This window comes from Dermacentor andersoni, chromosome 10 (genome assembly GCF_023375885.2).
Source record: "Dermacentor andersoni chromosome 10, qqDerAnde1_hic_scaffold, whole genome shotgun sequence".
Taxonomy (NCBI): Eukaryota; Metazoa; Arthropoda; class Arachnida; order Ixodida; family Ixodidae; genus Dermacentor; species Dermacentor andersoni.
This window is the reverse complement of record NC_092823.1, coordinates 120,449,062-120,466,204: the sequence shown is the minus strand read 5'-3', so window position 1 is coordinate 120,466,204 and position 17,143 is coordinate 120,449,062. Positions and strand designations below refer to the sequence as shown.

The following is a 17,143-nucleotide window of genomic DNA, read 5'->3' as shown; positions in this document are numbered from 1 at the left end:
CACACGCGCAAATGTAAATGCAATCCGAAACGCATCACACATTTCCTTCAGTGGCGGCTGTGGCCGTCTTCTGCAGTTTTTATCATCTCTACAATCGCCAGCATTAGGCTTCATGCTTATACGTCACTCAAGAACGGAATCCTTGCTTGCGTCAGTGTAACGACGCGCGCAGCATCGGAATCGAGCCTTACTTCCGCAGCACTATCGGGTCCATGATGGTCGAGGCACTATGCGCGCTCGCGGTGAGTGCGAGCGCGATGATTGACGTGACGCCGCTGCCCAGGAACGCGTGCTCGCTCAGCAGGAAGGTCAAGTAGACGGCGCACAGCGAGACCAGGTAAGTGATGGACACGTCCTGCGACAGCGCGATGAGCAGGTAGGCCAGCAGGTGGCCCACCAGCTTTCCGAACACCGGGCCCAGCACCAGCGTGGTCAGCACGGACAGGCCAAAGTCTGTGAGCGAAAGGAAGTCCGAGCGTTTAAGCACGCGGTTTCCAGTTGAACCTTTCGGAGCGACTCGGAATGGAATAGGCTATAAACGTTTACTTCGAAACCGACACAGAACTTTAATGATGGCTGGTTTCGATCATGCTGCTGTGACGAGGGCTGGTGTAGGAGAGAGAAACGGGCTTTATTGTAAAGACGGCTGTTTACCCGAGCCGATGTCGCCGGTAGGGCATCAGTTATTGCTTTTAGGCTGGGAATTTCACCTGAATGTGCTTGATCTACTGCACGAGGATTCGGCGGCGCATGTGGAGAGGGGGTTGTGAGGCGATATTGTGGAGCGATCACTATCAGGAATACGATCACCTTTGCGAAATTTCACGTGACTTGGCACCGGACATGACGAAGTATTCGCTCCGCAGCGTTGCTCACACGGTGCGAAAGTACTGGGGGCGAGCTCCACTACTGGAAAAGCTGGCGCCATCATCGGCGTGACGTGGCATGAGGGATCACGTGGACAAAGTGGCCGCGTTGGCTGCTTCCGAAGCACCGAAGCGAACTGAAAACGAAAGTCCCACCTGCGCTGCAGTTCTGATTAAGTGGCGAGGTTTTCCCGCCTTGGATAACTGCTTGACAGCATTTGAAAGCACTATAATAAGTAGTGGCTGCTTTTGGAGGCGTGCTGCATAGCAGGCTACTGCTCGGTGCCACAGTGCCGGACGTGGGTGACGGAGCCTGGTGTCAGCCTTATTCACACGTAGCCGCAAGACAAGAAGCTGCTTGAAGCTTGGCTCACGAAACTTAGAACCGGCAATCAGCCATCGGCTACAACTCGGGTAAGCAGGAAGAACAGAGGCGAGGAATATTTCTGCTACGGCGTCGGGACTGCGATGTTCGGTGAGTAGCAGAAAACGCGCACTGAGGCACTCGCCCGAGCACGGCTACCCGGCTAGTGTCATGACGCGTTATTCGGTCTATGAACTTGTTGATGCTAGACACTGGCAAGTTCACTGGAATGGAAAGGGAGCGGTAGGATGCACGTTAAAGAAAGGCATGGCACATGGTCGTGTTTGTGTTGTGAATTTCTGGATTACGAAAAAGAAGCAGCAGGAAATCGCACGCTGAGAAAACGGATAAAGATACAGTGCGGCGCAACAGGAGAAATAGTGATATTGAAAACATTTAAGAATTTAGAAAAAAAAAAGATTGAATCGTCACGATGGCACGAAATTATTTTTGAACAGCTCTGATAGCGTCCACGCAAGAATGGTTGCTGGTGTACTGTCAAACGCTTATATTATGCGGCCTAAAACTCATGTCACAGTGCGAAAACGCGCTCGCAGCGAAAGCAAAACATTGTGCGCGGACATGCATGCAGGCACGCAGTCGGTCGCTGCGAGCCCGTGCGATTGCTGCATTGAGGCTTCATTCTGTTATGTTCTATTGGGCTATACAGACAGTCCACTATAAGAACATATTTCACATATTTTGCTCTCAGCGTTTTCCTACCTTTCACCCAAGAAGCCGGTTCGGGAGACACCATAGCGGCGACCGCGCGCAGTGGCGCTCACTGTAGATATTCGGTAAAGCGACATAGCGTCTGTAAACTATTCTGTGCTTTCAGTTTGCCCAAGATTGTTATTTTGATAATATAAACTTCGCTCGTTTTGAGAGTTCTTGCAGAAATTTTCAGGAGGGCCACTGCGTGGTGTTTTTATTGAGTGCCGTAAGCCAAACCTATGAGGAGCGTGCCGCGTTATCCCTCGTAGTACGCAAGAGAGGCGCTTCCGACAGATGGTGACTCCGCAAGTCCTCTCCCCCAATAGCACAGTGGCATAGTGCCAGGAATGCTATCGGAGCATCCGGTGCCGTGTCACGCGGAATCTCGTAAATGTGATAGTAACCCCGAAAGCGATCGCTCGAGAATACCGCCTCTAGTGGAGCGGGCCAGCTCGCCCATGAGCGGAGAAGTGATAGGGGCAGAGGAAAATGATGGAGGAAATAGAAAGGATATTTAGCGTGAGGACATTTACAGTTGGTGAAAAGGCCATAAGGGCATATCGCCGCAGGCCTGACCGGACATATAACCTTGGCGGCAATCTACAATATTCTAATTGACATTAAGAGAAAGAATTGGTGCTGGGCAGGTCATGTAATGAGCAGATTAAATAACTGTTGGACCATTAGGGTGACAGAATGGGTACCAAGAGGTACCAAGAGAAGGGAAGTGCAGTAGAGGACGGCAGAAGACTAGATGGTGCGACGAAATTAGGAAATTTGCGCCTGCTATAGTTGGAATCGGTTGGCGCAGGAAAGGGGTAATTGGAGATCGCAGGGAGAGCCTTCGTCCTGCAGTGGACATAAAACATGATGATGATGATGGGTACTGAGTGCTTGGGGCATACACCGGGCCACAGAGTTCAGGAGCTCTGCGTTTGTCTCTCACGAGCGATGAAGTGAGCGAATTCTCTCTGCATCACCTGGTGTCCGGCAGCCACTCTAGGATGACGTGTAGCGCCTGCATAGTTGCATGTATGATGAACGTGTGCGTTGCTTGGATGTGGGGAAGTAAGGAGTTGTGACGGAATAAGGACACGTGCGGTATTCGTCTTACTCGCCGCGTGCCACATTTTGAGTAAACGAAGGAAACGTACTTCACGCAATATTTTTTTTAGACATGCTGTACGTGTTCTTTTTGGATTTCCAGTGGAGTACATCTCTGCCTGCTGTCGAACGTACCTTGTGAGAGGGTTTTGCAACGTTGTTCTTCGATAACAAATCCAACACTGCGATTGGCTTATGTCTGTTCTTACAAGGAGTTCTGCCGTAAGACCTTTCTTTTTGTGAATATGTCATGCGCTGTGCGCTGCTTACTGGAGAAGGTGAACTCCTTGACAACTGCGACGCTGTTGTAGACGAACCAGAAGAATGACAAGCCCACCAGTGCTTCACCCATGACCAGAGTCTCGAGAATGTGAGACTTGGCTGCATGAAAAAATTAATGTGAAGCATTTGACACAGGCGCCGTGGCTACGGAAAGTTCTTAATGTAGTAAAATCAGATGTTATTACAAGACTGTTTACTGCATCAAGAATACGTAACTTGAAACGAAATAACCATGCGGAACCGGATGGAGAATCAGTCGTCATTCCGGATAGCAACTCGAGCACTATGGTTGTCTTTCTTAATTGCACTACAATATTATAACCTTAAAATTCTTGCTGTTATTTGTGTGCCGTTATACTTGATGTCGTACCTCCGCTAAGACCGGTAGACTATTCTTTATATTTAGACCACAATTTTAATTATTCATTCTCGTAATAAATCAACAGTCTGATGGTAAAATTTGACTATCCTAAGACAAAGAAACAAATAAAGACATTTCGACAAAAAAATATAAGGGTCATAAGTGTTTTTCGCGGACGTTTCTTTGCCGTGTAGCTTATGACTTGAATAAGGAGAACACAGTCTCGCAACGTAATACTGCATCGCGAATCTTACATGCCTGCGGCAACCTGATTGGCTGACCATGCTCCTAATATGGCGCCATTGCCGTTGGTCAAGTTGCCGTAACAGTTTATGAAGACATCTTGGTTATTTAGAAGCATCATCATTAAATTGTTTGGTTCAGGCGTCATTTGTGCATTTGTGTGTAGAGCACCACTGAAGTTGCAAGATAAACAGGTCTGGTGACTAGACCATCGGCAGGTGGTTGAGGAATTGGCGGTCCTGAAATTTCTCTGTACATTATTTCGTTGCTTGAAAATGTTCGCATTCTGAAGCTGCCCGCCGTGAACACAGTACCCGTGAATTATCAGCAAGTAATTGCTGGACTTGCAAACTGATGCTGTTACATGTCCCAGAGGGTTTATTGGAAATGCCGCAGTGGAAGGTTCCTTTTTAATGTTTACTATGTTGGGTTCTTTCGTTTTCTTCCAAAGCACTGTAAGCGAAAGTTCTTGCATCTCGCCCAAACAGGACTGCGGCTGTTACCGTAGCCTGGAATTGTAGTAGGGACGTTGTGCATAGTAGTATAAAGTCCCAGTTACAAAAGAACGGCGGCGGGTAAAACAGCTTACTACAGATTGTCCAAGGACAAAAGGACTAACCTTGACGAGCTTTAACTTGACTTTACATTTGGCTTTAGCGCGGCGCGGCCACAGGAAATATTGGGGGCTCATTGCTTGCCTGTGGTTAGAAATGCAATCTCGGTGTAGAACATGGGTTCCGGGCAGCAGACCAGGAAGCCCATGAGAGCTGATGTGGCAGAGTTGTCCCCTAGGCCGTCCCGACCCGGGCCCATGGTGTCGTGTCCACTGACGCTTTCCTTGCTTGAGGGCACCATGAACGTCATGTACAGCACGAACATGCAGCAGCAGAGCACTGAGAAACGCAGCGGGAAGATTCCGTTGTTCAGTAATGTCTGAAGGTGTGCGAGATAGTACGAAATAATTGCACCAGGGTGGCCAACCACTTCTCTGGCGAGGGAGTGTCGCTGCGTCATTCTGTCGACCTTGCAAGCAACTTCGGTCATGCTAATTTAGGTTCAACAAGTACAGAACTGTAGGGCATGTATATCGTGCTTGTGTGGTTGTGCCTCGTCCGGTCTTTCGAGCCAACACTCCGAACTTCACGCTGGGGCATCACTAGGGAGGGAGGGGTCACAGCTGGCAGGCACTACCACTACACCCTCTCCCCGAAATTGTGTACCAGGCAGCCGCCGGCACAGCCTTCCTATCGACACCCCTCCGTCCGTCCTCGATTAAGTGCGGACTCGCACCGCCTCACCCCCCCCCCCCCCCCCCCCTCCGTTCGAAAAAAAAAAATATTTTCCTGGCTATGCCACTGAACTCAATCAAGAGAGACACGGGGAAGGCGAGAGATGGAAATTCAAGACGATGAGCGCAACTAGAACAAAGTAAAAGCGGGAGCCAATGTTTACACAAGTGTACTTACCTTTTCGGCACAGTATACAGTGTGTGCCACGTTACCAGATGGAACGGCGGAAAAAGTGGATATGCGCGGTCTGTAGGCAACAGTACGCACAGTGCTCAGCAGTTGAGTACTATACCCGGAGCACATGGGCACTGGCGCTTTTTGCATCAACTGTATGTGCTGGAGGCACCGAGCTCATGCATCGTAGCACAGTGAGAGCGAGAACCTTTGTGGCGCATTCTGACTGCATTTGGTCCCACGGCGATCACCTAGAGCTCATCTGTGGCGCAGAAAAAAAAGATAAAGACGGTGGCAGCCGCACGATTCGAATGTTTCGTTTCAATCGTTGAGCAGTCTACATTTCTAACGCTGATTTGCCATGGTCTAGTAGTTCTAGCATTAATCAAGGAGCCTTTCATGCGAAAAAGCTTCGCGTCCCATGGTAATTGCCTGTCTTCGCGTCCGCAGCTGTAACTGCTCCGGAGCTTCGGCTATGAAGGCGAACAACCAGATATCCAGCCGCCATTTTACCGTCGTATGCGTGCATCAGTCTTCCTTCTAGGGTATGTTTCCCTTCCCCGCGCTTCCCAACTCTGGTTCCGTCCTGTACATGACTGTTTGCTGTGCATCGATGGCGAACAAAAACGCAACGACGTCTTCACATTCGCAGCCACTGGCGACTTTCATCGCGCCAAACTGTCTGAATTGGACCATGACTGAAGATTGGGCTAGCTTTTAAGACATCAAGAATGGCGAAGCATTAGAAAGATAAAAATAATTGCAACGGACAGAGAACAAGAACTTACCTACACATGTGCGATCGGCGAAGGAGCTCAAAAAACACAGTCGGACATACGCCTCCTTTTCTTTGTCCATAATTTTATAGCACAGCTCTTCCATTCCTGCGTTGACTGTCCGCAATGGATGGAAGAGCGAAAGCGAAGCAACGCGGAGCATGAAAGACGGCGATGTCAAAGAGAGCGCGAGGAGGAAAGCGGAGGAGGAGGGTACGGGGAAAGCGTGCGAAGAAAAGCGTAGTTTCGTACAAGGCGGCCGCGGGCTCTGCGGCAGCGACCGCTACGGCATGCCGCCAGACTAGTGCGTCGCCGTCTGTGCACCGATGGCATGCGTACCGCACGTCGAGCGTTACCGTATATGGAAACAAAGCGCTGCATGAGCGGGGGTCTGTTTACAGCGGCTGCTGTGAATCACGGCCACGCTTCACGCACGCGCTGTCTCTAGCGATCCCTCGATCAACGACGCAGTCGCGCCACACTTTGCTCCGTTTGCAATGGGCCGCACGAGACATTATCCGCGCCAGCCAATATATCGTGGAATCAAAACGCGTACACGTTTCGCATTGGGGAGTCTCGTAATCGTCGGCGAATTTTCTACTCCGGAAAGAAACGATACGACCTGGGACAAACGTAAAGGCGGTACTATGTCTCGTAGCATTTTTCTAGCATTCAGCTACAAAGAAAGGACCGGGGAATGAGAGCTGACCCCGATGGCGGGGGGCAGTTTGACAGTGTCCCAACGCGTTAGCTGCCACGAGATGAGAACAGGACAAGCTGACGCGCCCCCGTGAGGCAAAACATTAATTCAGTTAATTAAATTATGAGGTTTTACGTGCCAAAACCACTTCCTGATTATGAGACACGCCGTAGTGGAGGACTCCGGAAATTTGGACCACCTGGGGTTCTTTACCGTGCACCTAAATCTAAGTGCGCGGGTGTTTTCGCATTTCGCCCCCATAGAAATGCGGCCGCCGTGACCGGGATTCGATCCCGCGACCTCGTGCTCAGCAGCCCAACACCATAGCCACTGAACAACCATGGCGGGTAATTCAATTAATTCTAGTTTCCAAATGGAAGCTAGAGCGCACACAAATGTTCTAACTCGTGCTGTGTGGAACGCGATGTATTCGTGCCACTCGTATCAAAGGGTAATACAGGTCACTTCATTGTAAAGGTCGCGCAGTGTACCTGTTCACACAGGAATAGACCATGCCGTACCACAAAGCGGCGCTCGGATTAGTTGGCGTCGGCATGAGAGAAGCATGTGTACGGCTCAAACATCGCGCTGCATGATTTTGTGGTATCGGGGTGAAGAATGCACCGCCCATTAGCAACATGGCACAGTGGTTACACCGTCATTGGAGCCAAATAATGAACGCACCACCGTAGGTGTTATCGTTCACAACCACTACACTCACTCGGGCAATATTCGTAGTCTCCTGACAAAGATTTAATCATGGTATAATTCACGAGGATATCAAAACATTCTTCGTGCACAACCTCGGTAGCATCGAAAGACTCTTAGCGCAGTATCTCCATGCAGAGCCCTGAAAGAGCACAAACGCGATGTTGGAGGTCACATTTGGCAAGGACGTGCTTCTTGAGAGCCGAAAAAAAAAAACAACTGGAGGACGCTTAAGCTTCACCTTTAAGAGGGGAACGCGACAGCATTCCTCCCGACTGCCTTTCATGCTTCCCGGCAGCTGCAGCTTACGTAACCGTAACGTTTACTGGGAAACGCTGGCGGCGAACGCTATGCACGAAGGCAAGCTTTCTGGTAGAAACGCGGCCCCTTGCGTGGGTCGATCTGCTGTCATTATTTCGTACTTTTAATATTTCAGTCTTGAGAAGAGATAACATAAAATATATGCGCAGTCGGTGTTTGATTTTTCTAATGCATTTGTTTGTGAGGTGCCGTTCTCAAAATTCCGAGGAATAACTTTGTAAAGAATGAAAGACAAGGTATGAGCAACTTTGGTAGTGGAAGAGTGGTTGGGTATGCGTGGTTCGAAATTTCGTTCGATGTTCATTTTGCCTATGCGACGTCGGACGACGCCGGATTTTCTGCCAGACGGGGCCGTTAACTCTGTCGTGTTAAATACCTACAACATCAAGAAATATCGCATCACCTGAGCGTAACCGTCAAGGTGTGAGGTTGTGATACTTGCAGCGACCCAAAATGAAGTACTATTAATGTTAACGTACACGGCAAAATAACATCTGGAATGTAAATGGTGGAGGTCCACGTCATAGCTTACCGTAGTGAGCTCTGTTGGTGGGGCGCATTCGCATCGAAATTTGGACTGATTTTCTACTTTATATATTACCAGGTGCCGTGAATTTGTGGCCTGCCTCGTACAAGTGGCATCTTTTCTCAAAAGCAGACGCACGAGAAGGCGTTTTCCGGTACGTCATGCCTTAAATCCTGCAGTGCGAAATCACTGGCAGCACCGTGAACGCTTTCGTCCCGTCTTCTGCTTCACATGCCAGTGCTTTGACGTCTGCCGTTCGTGGTGCTCTTGAAGTAACAGCACGTTTGAGTGCGGCGGTGATGTTTGGGGCGGACGGACGTGTTTTTTCAGGGCTCCGTGGCGGCGACGAAAACATGTTTTTCGTGCATGCTTTCACCTTGCTTCTGTTCTTGACTTACTCTCTTTGACCTTGAAATAGTAATTGGGCAGTCTTCCTTTCATTGTTTTTTGCCTTTTTGTGTGCGCGCAGGTGTGCATTGTGTGTATTTGGTTTTGCTGGATAGGGAGAGGGTGGTTTCGCGCCACCTGTTTCAACACGTGCAACCGTGTGAGACGTTCAATATTTATAGCCTTTAAATAGTTGCACGGAACCAAGGTAATGTTTGCCGTCGCTTGGAGATACTCAGATTGTTATTTGTTTTTTCATTCCGCCTAATTAAATAACTAGGCCTAATTAATTGAGCAAGTTGTCAAATATTATAGTCACGTTAAATGTGTCATGAAAAAAATTGCAGAGCAAGATGAGAAACTCCCGATACAGCTTTCTTGTGCTCAATACTGCTACACGAAGGTGTTTTTCCGAGAGTAAAAGAAACCCGCAAGTAGACGAATAATTGACGTTCGAATGGCGGCTCGAGGACCTTGCGTGTTTTGGCGGGCTTCCTTCACGCTCAGAAAAAAAAACACTTTTGTGTAGCACATATCGAACAACAGAAAGCTGTATCGGGAGCTTTGCGTGACGCTGTGCAATTTTCTCAATGAAGGCGCAATGAAAAAACAAATAATCTTAGTATTTCGAAGCAACGGCAAACATTACCTTGGTTCTGTCCAGCTACGTGGCATTTGCATATTTTTAATCTTCGGCTCAAATAACGTGGGACACCCTATTATGTTATGAGCGTCCCCTTTAGAGCGGGGCGGTTGATCGCGCCACCCAACTCTTGTTATTATATTGCCCAATGTCTTACCTATGTTAAAGAAGAAAAAAGAAAAACCCATGATGAATTCTTATGACCAAACATTCTGAACCCCTATTGTAAACTTTATTTTTGTATGTCTCCGTTTTTTTCTCGTTTCCCTACTTTTCTTCCACCAAACTTCCAATCGCCTCTTACTAATCTTTATTGTGGACATGTTTACTTTCCCCCTGCTCTCGCTGAACCCAAGGGCATCAAGGAGGCCAGAGGTGCTTAAATCGATCCCTGGTCAGATATCTTCAAGTTCTGATAAAACATGCTCCGTCATTTCCCAAGCCTTACCGCAGCAAGCACATGCTGCTTCTCCTTTTTTATATCCCGCCCTATAAGTGCGTGTTTAAGGCATCGCAATCTCGCTTCGAAAAGTCATAAACTTCCCTTTGAATTATCATAATTTGAATGTTTCTTGATTTCGCTTTTTCCATTTAAGTGGTTACTCGTGGCAGGTTTTTTTTTTTTTTTTTTTTTTGCTTTGCCGCCACCTATGAGATTATCTCAGCCTTTCCAACTTTCCGCTTGACGGCGTTCTTTGTTGCCATTTGCTCACCATACAGGTCGAATAGTTGCTGGTAAGCTTCCTAGTTTTTTTCCTCCACTGCGAGTCAATCTTCTTCCTGTATACGTATCGCTGTACCGTATCATGTAACGATCAAAACTAAAACTCTAGCGTATACCCAATAATCAGTCAGTTACGCCGGGAACTATATACCGCTGAGCAAGGATATTACCTGTGTGCGACTCGTACCTTTGGAATGCTGCAAACAGCTTGTGAGACGGAGAGCGGTGAAGCGAAGTACTGCATCGTGACACTAACGAACGCCGACAGGGGATTAACGCTTTGGTAGTCACTGTGCAGCGGAGGCTCCAACACCATATAGCCTGGCGTCGGCACTTTGCACAAATGGTTCGGCTTTCGCCTCAGTTTAGCCTGTGGCGCTTCGTCGCCTGCGGAGTGCAGCTTCAACATGAATCCGCAGTGCTTCCACGCCCCTACTGCTTCGCTTGCGATGGAACCAACTAAGAAAACTGCTGCGCTAAGTGGTGCAGAAAGGCAATGGCGTCGACGGACGAATCTCGCTTTGGTCCGGCGAGAGACACGCCATGCAGTGGGAAGCAGAACGCCTTGGCGCGTTCGCGGCGTACGCTGCGAACTGTGCCAGTCACATTCCTGAAGCTGAGGGTGTCGGAGCTCAACTGGCTTCCCGAGACAGGAGTCGGACCGAAATGCTCGTACCGTCGCCGTAGCGACTCGGCGGCTGGACGCCGCTCGCCAACAAGACGCCGCGCGCCAAGCAAACCTGCAACACCACTTCCGACCCGCAAATCACTGTGCCTTTCGCTGCAGTGGACCGAGTGTTCGCGAAGCAAACATGTAACAGCTTTTGTGAAGACACGTTTCATTTTCGTGTTTTACCGATGCCTCTGAAGGACGGACCAAGGACCAAGCATAATGTTTGAATTTACTCTTTTCCATTTGGCCCCCTGATGGATGTATAACCCCTTATGCTTTGTAAGGTAGCGACACTCTTTTCCTCCGCCTTCACTCCTCCTCGTTTCTCCTCTCTTTCACGCTCCCTCCTCGAACGTGGCGCCGCCTACACTGCTCGAGCGCAACGGCGCCAACGTGCGCTCCTCGCCACTCCGTAGACGTTTCTCGAGCAAAAATGGCGCTGATGCACGGCATGACAATGATGATGATGATGAAAAATGACTGCTGTTGCCTATAGCTTGAAATTCAGCATAGCGAATAGATTCTGAAGCTCCCTTTGAAACGTTTATGCGTATTGGTTGCAATGTGCCGTCTTGAAATTATGGATGAGGAATGATTCTCCATATTTCGTGCCTTGCGCAGAACGGAAATTCGACTGCAGGATGTAGAATTCGAGCCTTATCAAAGTTACGACCTGGTTGGTGGAAATGCTCCGCGATGGCCTTGGGCAGCTCTTTAGTTGTGTTCGCGTGATGTCGGCTTAACCTGACGTTCATTTGTTGCCCCATTTCATCGATATACTGTTTCTTACAGAGAGAACATTCAAGCATATTTCGCCCGGAAAGTACAAGTCCACTTGTCGAAACGTTGGCTCCAGTTTTTGCCTTTTCATCGTTTTGATCTCAATTAAGTGTTTTAGTCAGGAGGTGCGAGCTGCGGATCTTGAGCCACTTCGCGCGCTATTCCCGACAACCTGACAGCCTAATCATGGGACCGTATGCTTCGGTAAATATGTGTCACGTGAGAGTGATTGAAAGGGAGTCGGGACGTACCGAGCCCCACGGCGCCCAGGAGCACGCACTGCCAGAAGCAGCGCCAGAAGATGTGGTACCTCACGTTGAGCGCCACCGTGAACACCAGCACGGGCATGTAGAGGTGCAGCAGCTCACCCACGTGGGCGTCGGTGACGGGCAGGAAGGTCTCCTTGTCGCCGTACTGGCTCACCAGCCAGCCGGCGAGGAAACCCCACAGCACCGTGACGGCCACCACTGGGATGTTGATCACACGCTTGACCATGCGCAGCACGGCTGCACGAAAGGGATGGCCGGTGAACCAGCGCTTGCCTGCGAGAATCTCTTACCATCAACCTACTTTAGCAAAAGCAGGGACGGCTTTAAATGGGGCATGGTAGAGGGGGGGGGGGGCGAACTTTGCCAAATTTGTGCTCCCGCCTCCCTTCTCAACATAGCTCCGCTCTTAGCGCCAATGAGCGCCAAGTGATAGGGTGCCCTCTTGCTCTCCCAGCAAAATTTAAAAAAAAAAATGATAACTCCTCCCCCGCCCTACTCCCTATGCGCAGAAGAAACCTTGTGCCGTCCCCGACCACAAGTGACGAAGCTCCGGCATAGCCTACGGGTTTAAAATGGAATAAGAGAGAACACTTCAGCGCCCATCACTTGTTTCGCCATCATCAGGACCTCTGTATGCGCTGCTGCGCTTCAGTACCGTATACTTCCTACTTACACGACACAATCACAACGAGCAGCAGCAGCAAGGTGCCGTACTCCGGCTGGCTCTCGTAGGTGGCGCTGGTTGTAGCCGGATCCTCCATTTCTGCAAAGACGTTTGCATAAGCATTGCATTACCAGTCCCAAAAGGGTTCGCAAGCTTTCAACATCCCTGTAAAGGAAAGCAAGTAATTACTGCATTGTCACAGTTCTCGCATATGCAGCTAAAACCTTTAGATCAGCAAATAAATACGAAAGGAAGCTTAGGGCCACTTATCGAATCACAGAATGAAGAACGACAGGCGTAACGTTCCGAGACAAATATGGCAGTATAGATTTTAAATAGTACCAGAATGTTTTATTTGAGATAAAGATGAAATACATTCGCCATGCGGCATTGTGGCACAAAACGGAATTTGAGCAGAAGATAATCTACTCTGTTGCTCAAGTACACCAGGTGACCATCCAGAATAAGGGACTGCGTACCAAGCGTAATCAAACGCAGCAGAACATTAAGGCTGCGTTCCAATTACTCGCCGTAGGCAGCAAATTAGACGGCTAAGTGGGCGGTGGTCATCTTAAGCCTCGTTCCAGCTCTCACGAAGACGCTAAATTGGACAGCTTCGCGGAGACAGCATCGAAGTCAAAAACGATGCAAGCTACTTTGGTTTCGAAACAAAATGGCCGCTGAGCTGTACGCTTGAAAATTCGACGGGAAGGTCGCATGCGCACAATGAAACGTAGAAATGCTTTCATATGCCATTTATGTAAATCACGTCGTGTTTTTGATAGGTTCGAAGGCCCAAAGACTTAAAATGCAGAAATATTGTGTGCTTATCTCAACTTTCTCTTCTCGCTGCGAGGTGGCATGACGTCGCAGAAGCATCTTCCATACTTCTTCCCATTCGGTTCGAAACGCGTTTCACTACATGGCCTCGAAGCTGTCTCGGCTGTTTCATTAGCTGCCTAGACTGTCTCTGAGGCTGGCCAGAATTGGAACACACCCCTTATAAATAGTTTCCATGTGACGGCACGGACGCAGCTCTCACCGTGCTAGTACCCAAACATGGCGGCCAAGATGACGTCAGGGAGCCGTATGGCCAGGCGCACATTGTTTTGCTTTTTGACGACGACTATTTTTCACCGGTTTATCACTGTTATCTCTGTCGTTCGATGCAAGACGCGCCTGTCGTGCTCTCATCCTGCCACGTTTCTTGCTTACTCCGCATCTCCACGTGCTAGTACTCATAAATGGCGGCCGCGATGACGTCTGTGCAAACTATCTATAGGATGAGCAGATATAGGCAGTTTTGTGAGGACTTACGCATGCACGCAAGCACGCATGCACACACACCCATGCACGCACAAGCGTGCACAGACAGACAGAGCGGGCTCGGCTGATTGAAGATCTCTGGGAGAAGCCTTCGTCACGAAGTGGAGTTAAATACGGGCTGAGGGTGATGGCAAAACGAGCTTGCGGCGCTTGCGTAGAAAGACGGAGCTACGTGCAGCCCTGCTAAACCAATCAGTTAATTTCGTTAATGGTTGATTGATTTTTTCTGACGATATATGCCGACGTCGGGGTTCAGATGGCGCGATGTTAGGCAATGCAAATGTCATAGCGAAGCCAACTTTATTTGGCGATGGTTTACTCCAGCAGAAGCACCAGGAAAGGAGGCCCGACGGCCTAGCGAGTCAATGTATAGCCACGGTTATTGAGCACCCAAACACATGTGTCTGCGTAATAGTAGTATGTGTCACCCGTTGAAGTGTACGATTTCAAAAATGCAAGAGTTACGATGACGTGAGTGTCGTAGAGCTCAAGCATCTCGCCGTTGGTAGCTCTGAAAACTGGTATAGCTGTGTTTACGAGCTTGCATAAATATTTTGTTGGTTGGCTGGATATAAGGCATATACTACAAAAAATAAGTTATATTACCGTTGTTCCTCGCCTTTGATGCCACGCACGGAAAAATTGCTTTCTAAACTAATCAAAAGCGTTGCTTCATCCGTCTCAGAGTAGAACGCCGTCTTTAAGCACTACGATGAATACCCTAGCAACCTACAGCCGCAATTAATACTGGGAAAGGCGGCACCGCTTTAAATACCTTGAACACAAAGGGAAATAAAAACAACAATGCTCGACCTATCTACAAGAAACAGTGACACCAACGCAGCCGTAGAGAAGGCTCGAACAATAAAAGCGATACATTTGTTTAGACTAGTGCATTCCATGAAGAGCTGTGAAACAACGTTATCTACAATCAATGATGACGCAAATTTCTCCTTACCTTGCGCAGTAGAGGAATCGAATGTAGGTTCTAGATGCGAACAGCTGGGGAACTGGTTGATTCTTTCTTCTTCTTCGACTGCTCTTTCAACCGACTGCACTTCCTCGTCTTCTTTACCACACTGCAGCTCTTTCATACTATGTCCACAACTCAGATCATTTCAGTTGTGTTGCTCTTTCTATACAAAAAAGTATTTCCCTTGTAGAATATAACTACTTGTTATACGACGGTTTACCGGTACCCCTGCACCCTTAAAACAATATCTTGTGGACAGTGGATAAGTATACGTCATGCAAAAGCAATTAGGACCCTAAGAATACGCTTCAGATAGTTGGTGATCAGGTGTGTTTAAGCTGATCGCATGAATCATAACGTATCACCGTACAACACAACGATCTCAGCCGGGAATTACTTTCACCCGGTGATTATCACTATTTAGTGGTTCTTTCAGTGCAAAACGCATTGGCTTTATCAAGCCACCTGCGTTGTGCCAAGAGTGCTGTATAGCTGAAAAGAATAAAAAAAACAGACTCCAACTATCCAGGTCGCACGCATTATTTACGAATACTGCCCACGAGCCTATCCTGTATACACGGTGTTCCAACTATCATGCACCAAGCTAAAAATTATGCTAATGCCACATAGCTGGACCGAACTAAGGTAATGCTGTTTGCCGTGGCTTGACGATAGTCGAATATATTTTGCAATTTGCATAATTACGTACGCAATATTAATTAATTATTTAACTAAAAATTGTAACTGGATGAAAAATTCTAATGCGAAACGTGTAGAGAAACATGAACTCCCGATACCACTTTCTGTTGCTCAATACGAGCTATATAAAATTGGAGGACGCTTAAGCTTTGCCTCTAAGAGCTGAGCACGATAGCATTGAAAGATCCATAACTGCTTCTCACGCTTCCCGGCAAATACTGCGTATGTAACCGTAATGTTTACCGGGAAACGATCTGGAGGTGTTGCAAGGAACCGGGCGCGCCACTCCATGGCGTCGGAGGTATGCACGCGCCGGGGCGCGCAAATCTCGGATGCCGTGGCCGGTCTATGCATTGTAGGAACGCTGAAAAATTGTTTTTTTTTTGTTTTCGCGTAACAGAACTATGTTTTCTCGTACATTCAAATTACAATCGAACGCTACCATGTCTGTAGTTTGTGGGTAAGTCGTACTTTACGGTTTTTCTGATTTTACTGATAATCTTACTTTGAGAAATTTAATTAGTTCAGTAACTTTGCTCTAGACGGAGGTGTCTGCGTGGTTGAATATGCGTGGTTGTGTTTACTAGGTTCGGAATCATTTTTGTCGGTACTTCGGTTGACGCAGGACGCCGACGTCGGATTTTCTGCGACACGGAGCCCTTTACACTGTCGCGTTGAAATTGCTTTTCCGCGTGTGAAAGAAGGCCACGTGTACACACAAAGGGCCTCGAGCCTCCAGGCACGCGGCAATGGTGCCGTGAGGCCATTACATCATTCTAGCTTTGTCATCAGGCTTTCCTTATGCCATCGTCGTCATGCATCCGTTGTCATAACGTTGCCGTGTTGCTGTGATGCTCGTTCGATTGTCGTCACTGCAGCTTCGGCATCCGACTGGTGTCATGGCTCCGTCGCCGGGCCATCATACAGTCTTCGCAATAGAGTCGTCGTCATACGCTTGTCTTCAGCGTATTGCACGCATAATCATTGTCATGCTATCGTCGTCCTTGTGTGGTCATTATGCACTCGTCGTGTGCGCCGTCGCCACAGAGTCGTCGTCGTCACGCGTTCGTAATACTGTCGCCGTGGTGCCGTCATGGCTGTTTCATCGTTGTCATTTGAACTTCGTAATCTCACTCTCGTCATGTCATCATCGTAACGCCTTCGCCTTTAACCACTGTCGTCATACCATTATCGTGACGCTGTCATCTTATGATCGTCTTCATTTAAGAAACATCTGACTGTATTCGTGGCGTCATCGTCATACCACCTTCGTCGCTCCATCGACGTCATTTTTTCGTCGTGATTCTATGGTAATCAGGCTCTTGTCATTCAATCGCGATTATGCCTTGCCAACGTCGTCATTGCGTTATTGTGAGGGAGCCGCTATCATGCATCTCTTGTAATACTGTCGTCGACACGCTGCCGCGGTCATGCCATGACCACCATTCTAGCTTGGTCCTCCGCATGTCTTCATACCGTCGTCGCCACGCTTTCGACGCCATCGACCCCGTCATCTAATTGTCATCGCGCTGCCGTCGTCACACCGCCTTTGTCGTTCCGTCGACGTCGTTCCTTCA

General features: G+C 48.6%; 1 protein-coding gene across 1 annotated transcript in view; it reads right to left on the bottom strand.

Moving 5' to 3' along the window:
- Positions 1-12,665, bottom strand: part of LOC126546178 (sperm-specific sodium:proton exchanger-like) — a 37,450-nt gene extending 24,785 nt beyond the window's left edge. Inside the window, exons 1-5 of the mRNA XM_050194319.2 lie at positions 12,578-12,665; positions 11,887-12,141; positions 4,633-4,827; positions 3,319-3,429; positions 192-453 (exon numbers count right to left, since the gene is read on the bottom strand). Coding sequence (XP_050050276.2) covers positions 192-453; positions 3,319-3,429; positions 4,633-4,827; positions 11,887-12,141; positions 12,578-12,665 — 911 coding nt within the window. The remainder of the gene's footprint in view (positions 1-191; positions 454-3,318; positions 3,430-4,632; positions 4,828-11,886; positions 12,142-12,577) is intronic.
- Between the last annotated feature and the right edge of the window lie 4,478 nt (positions 12,666-17,143).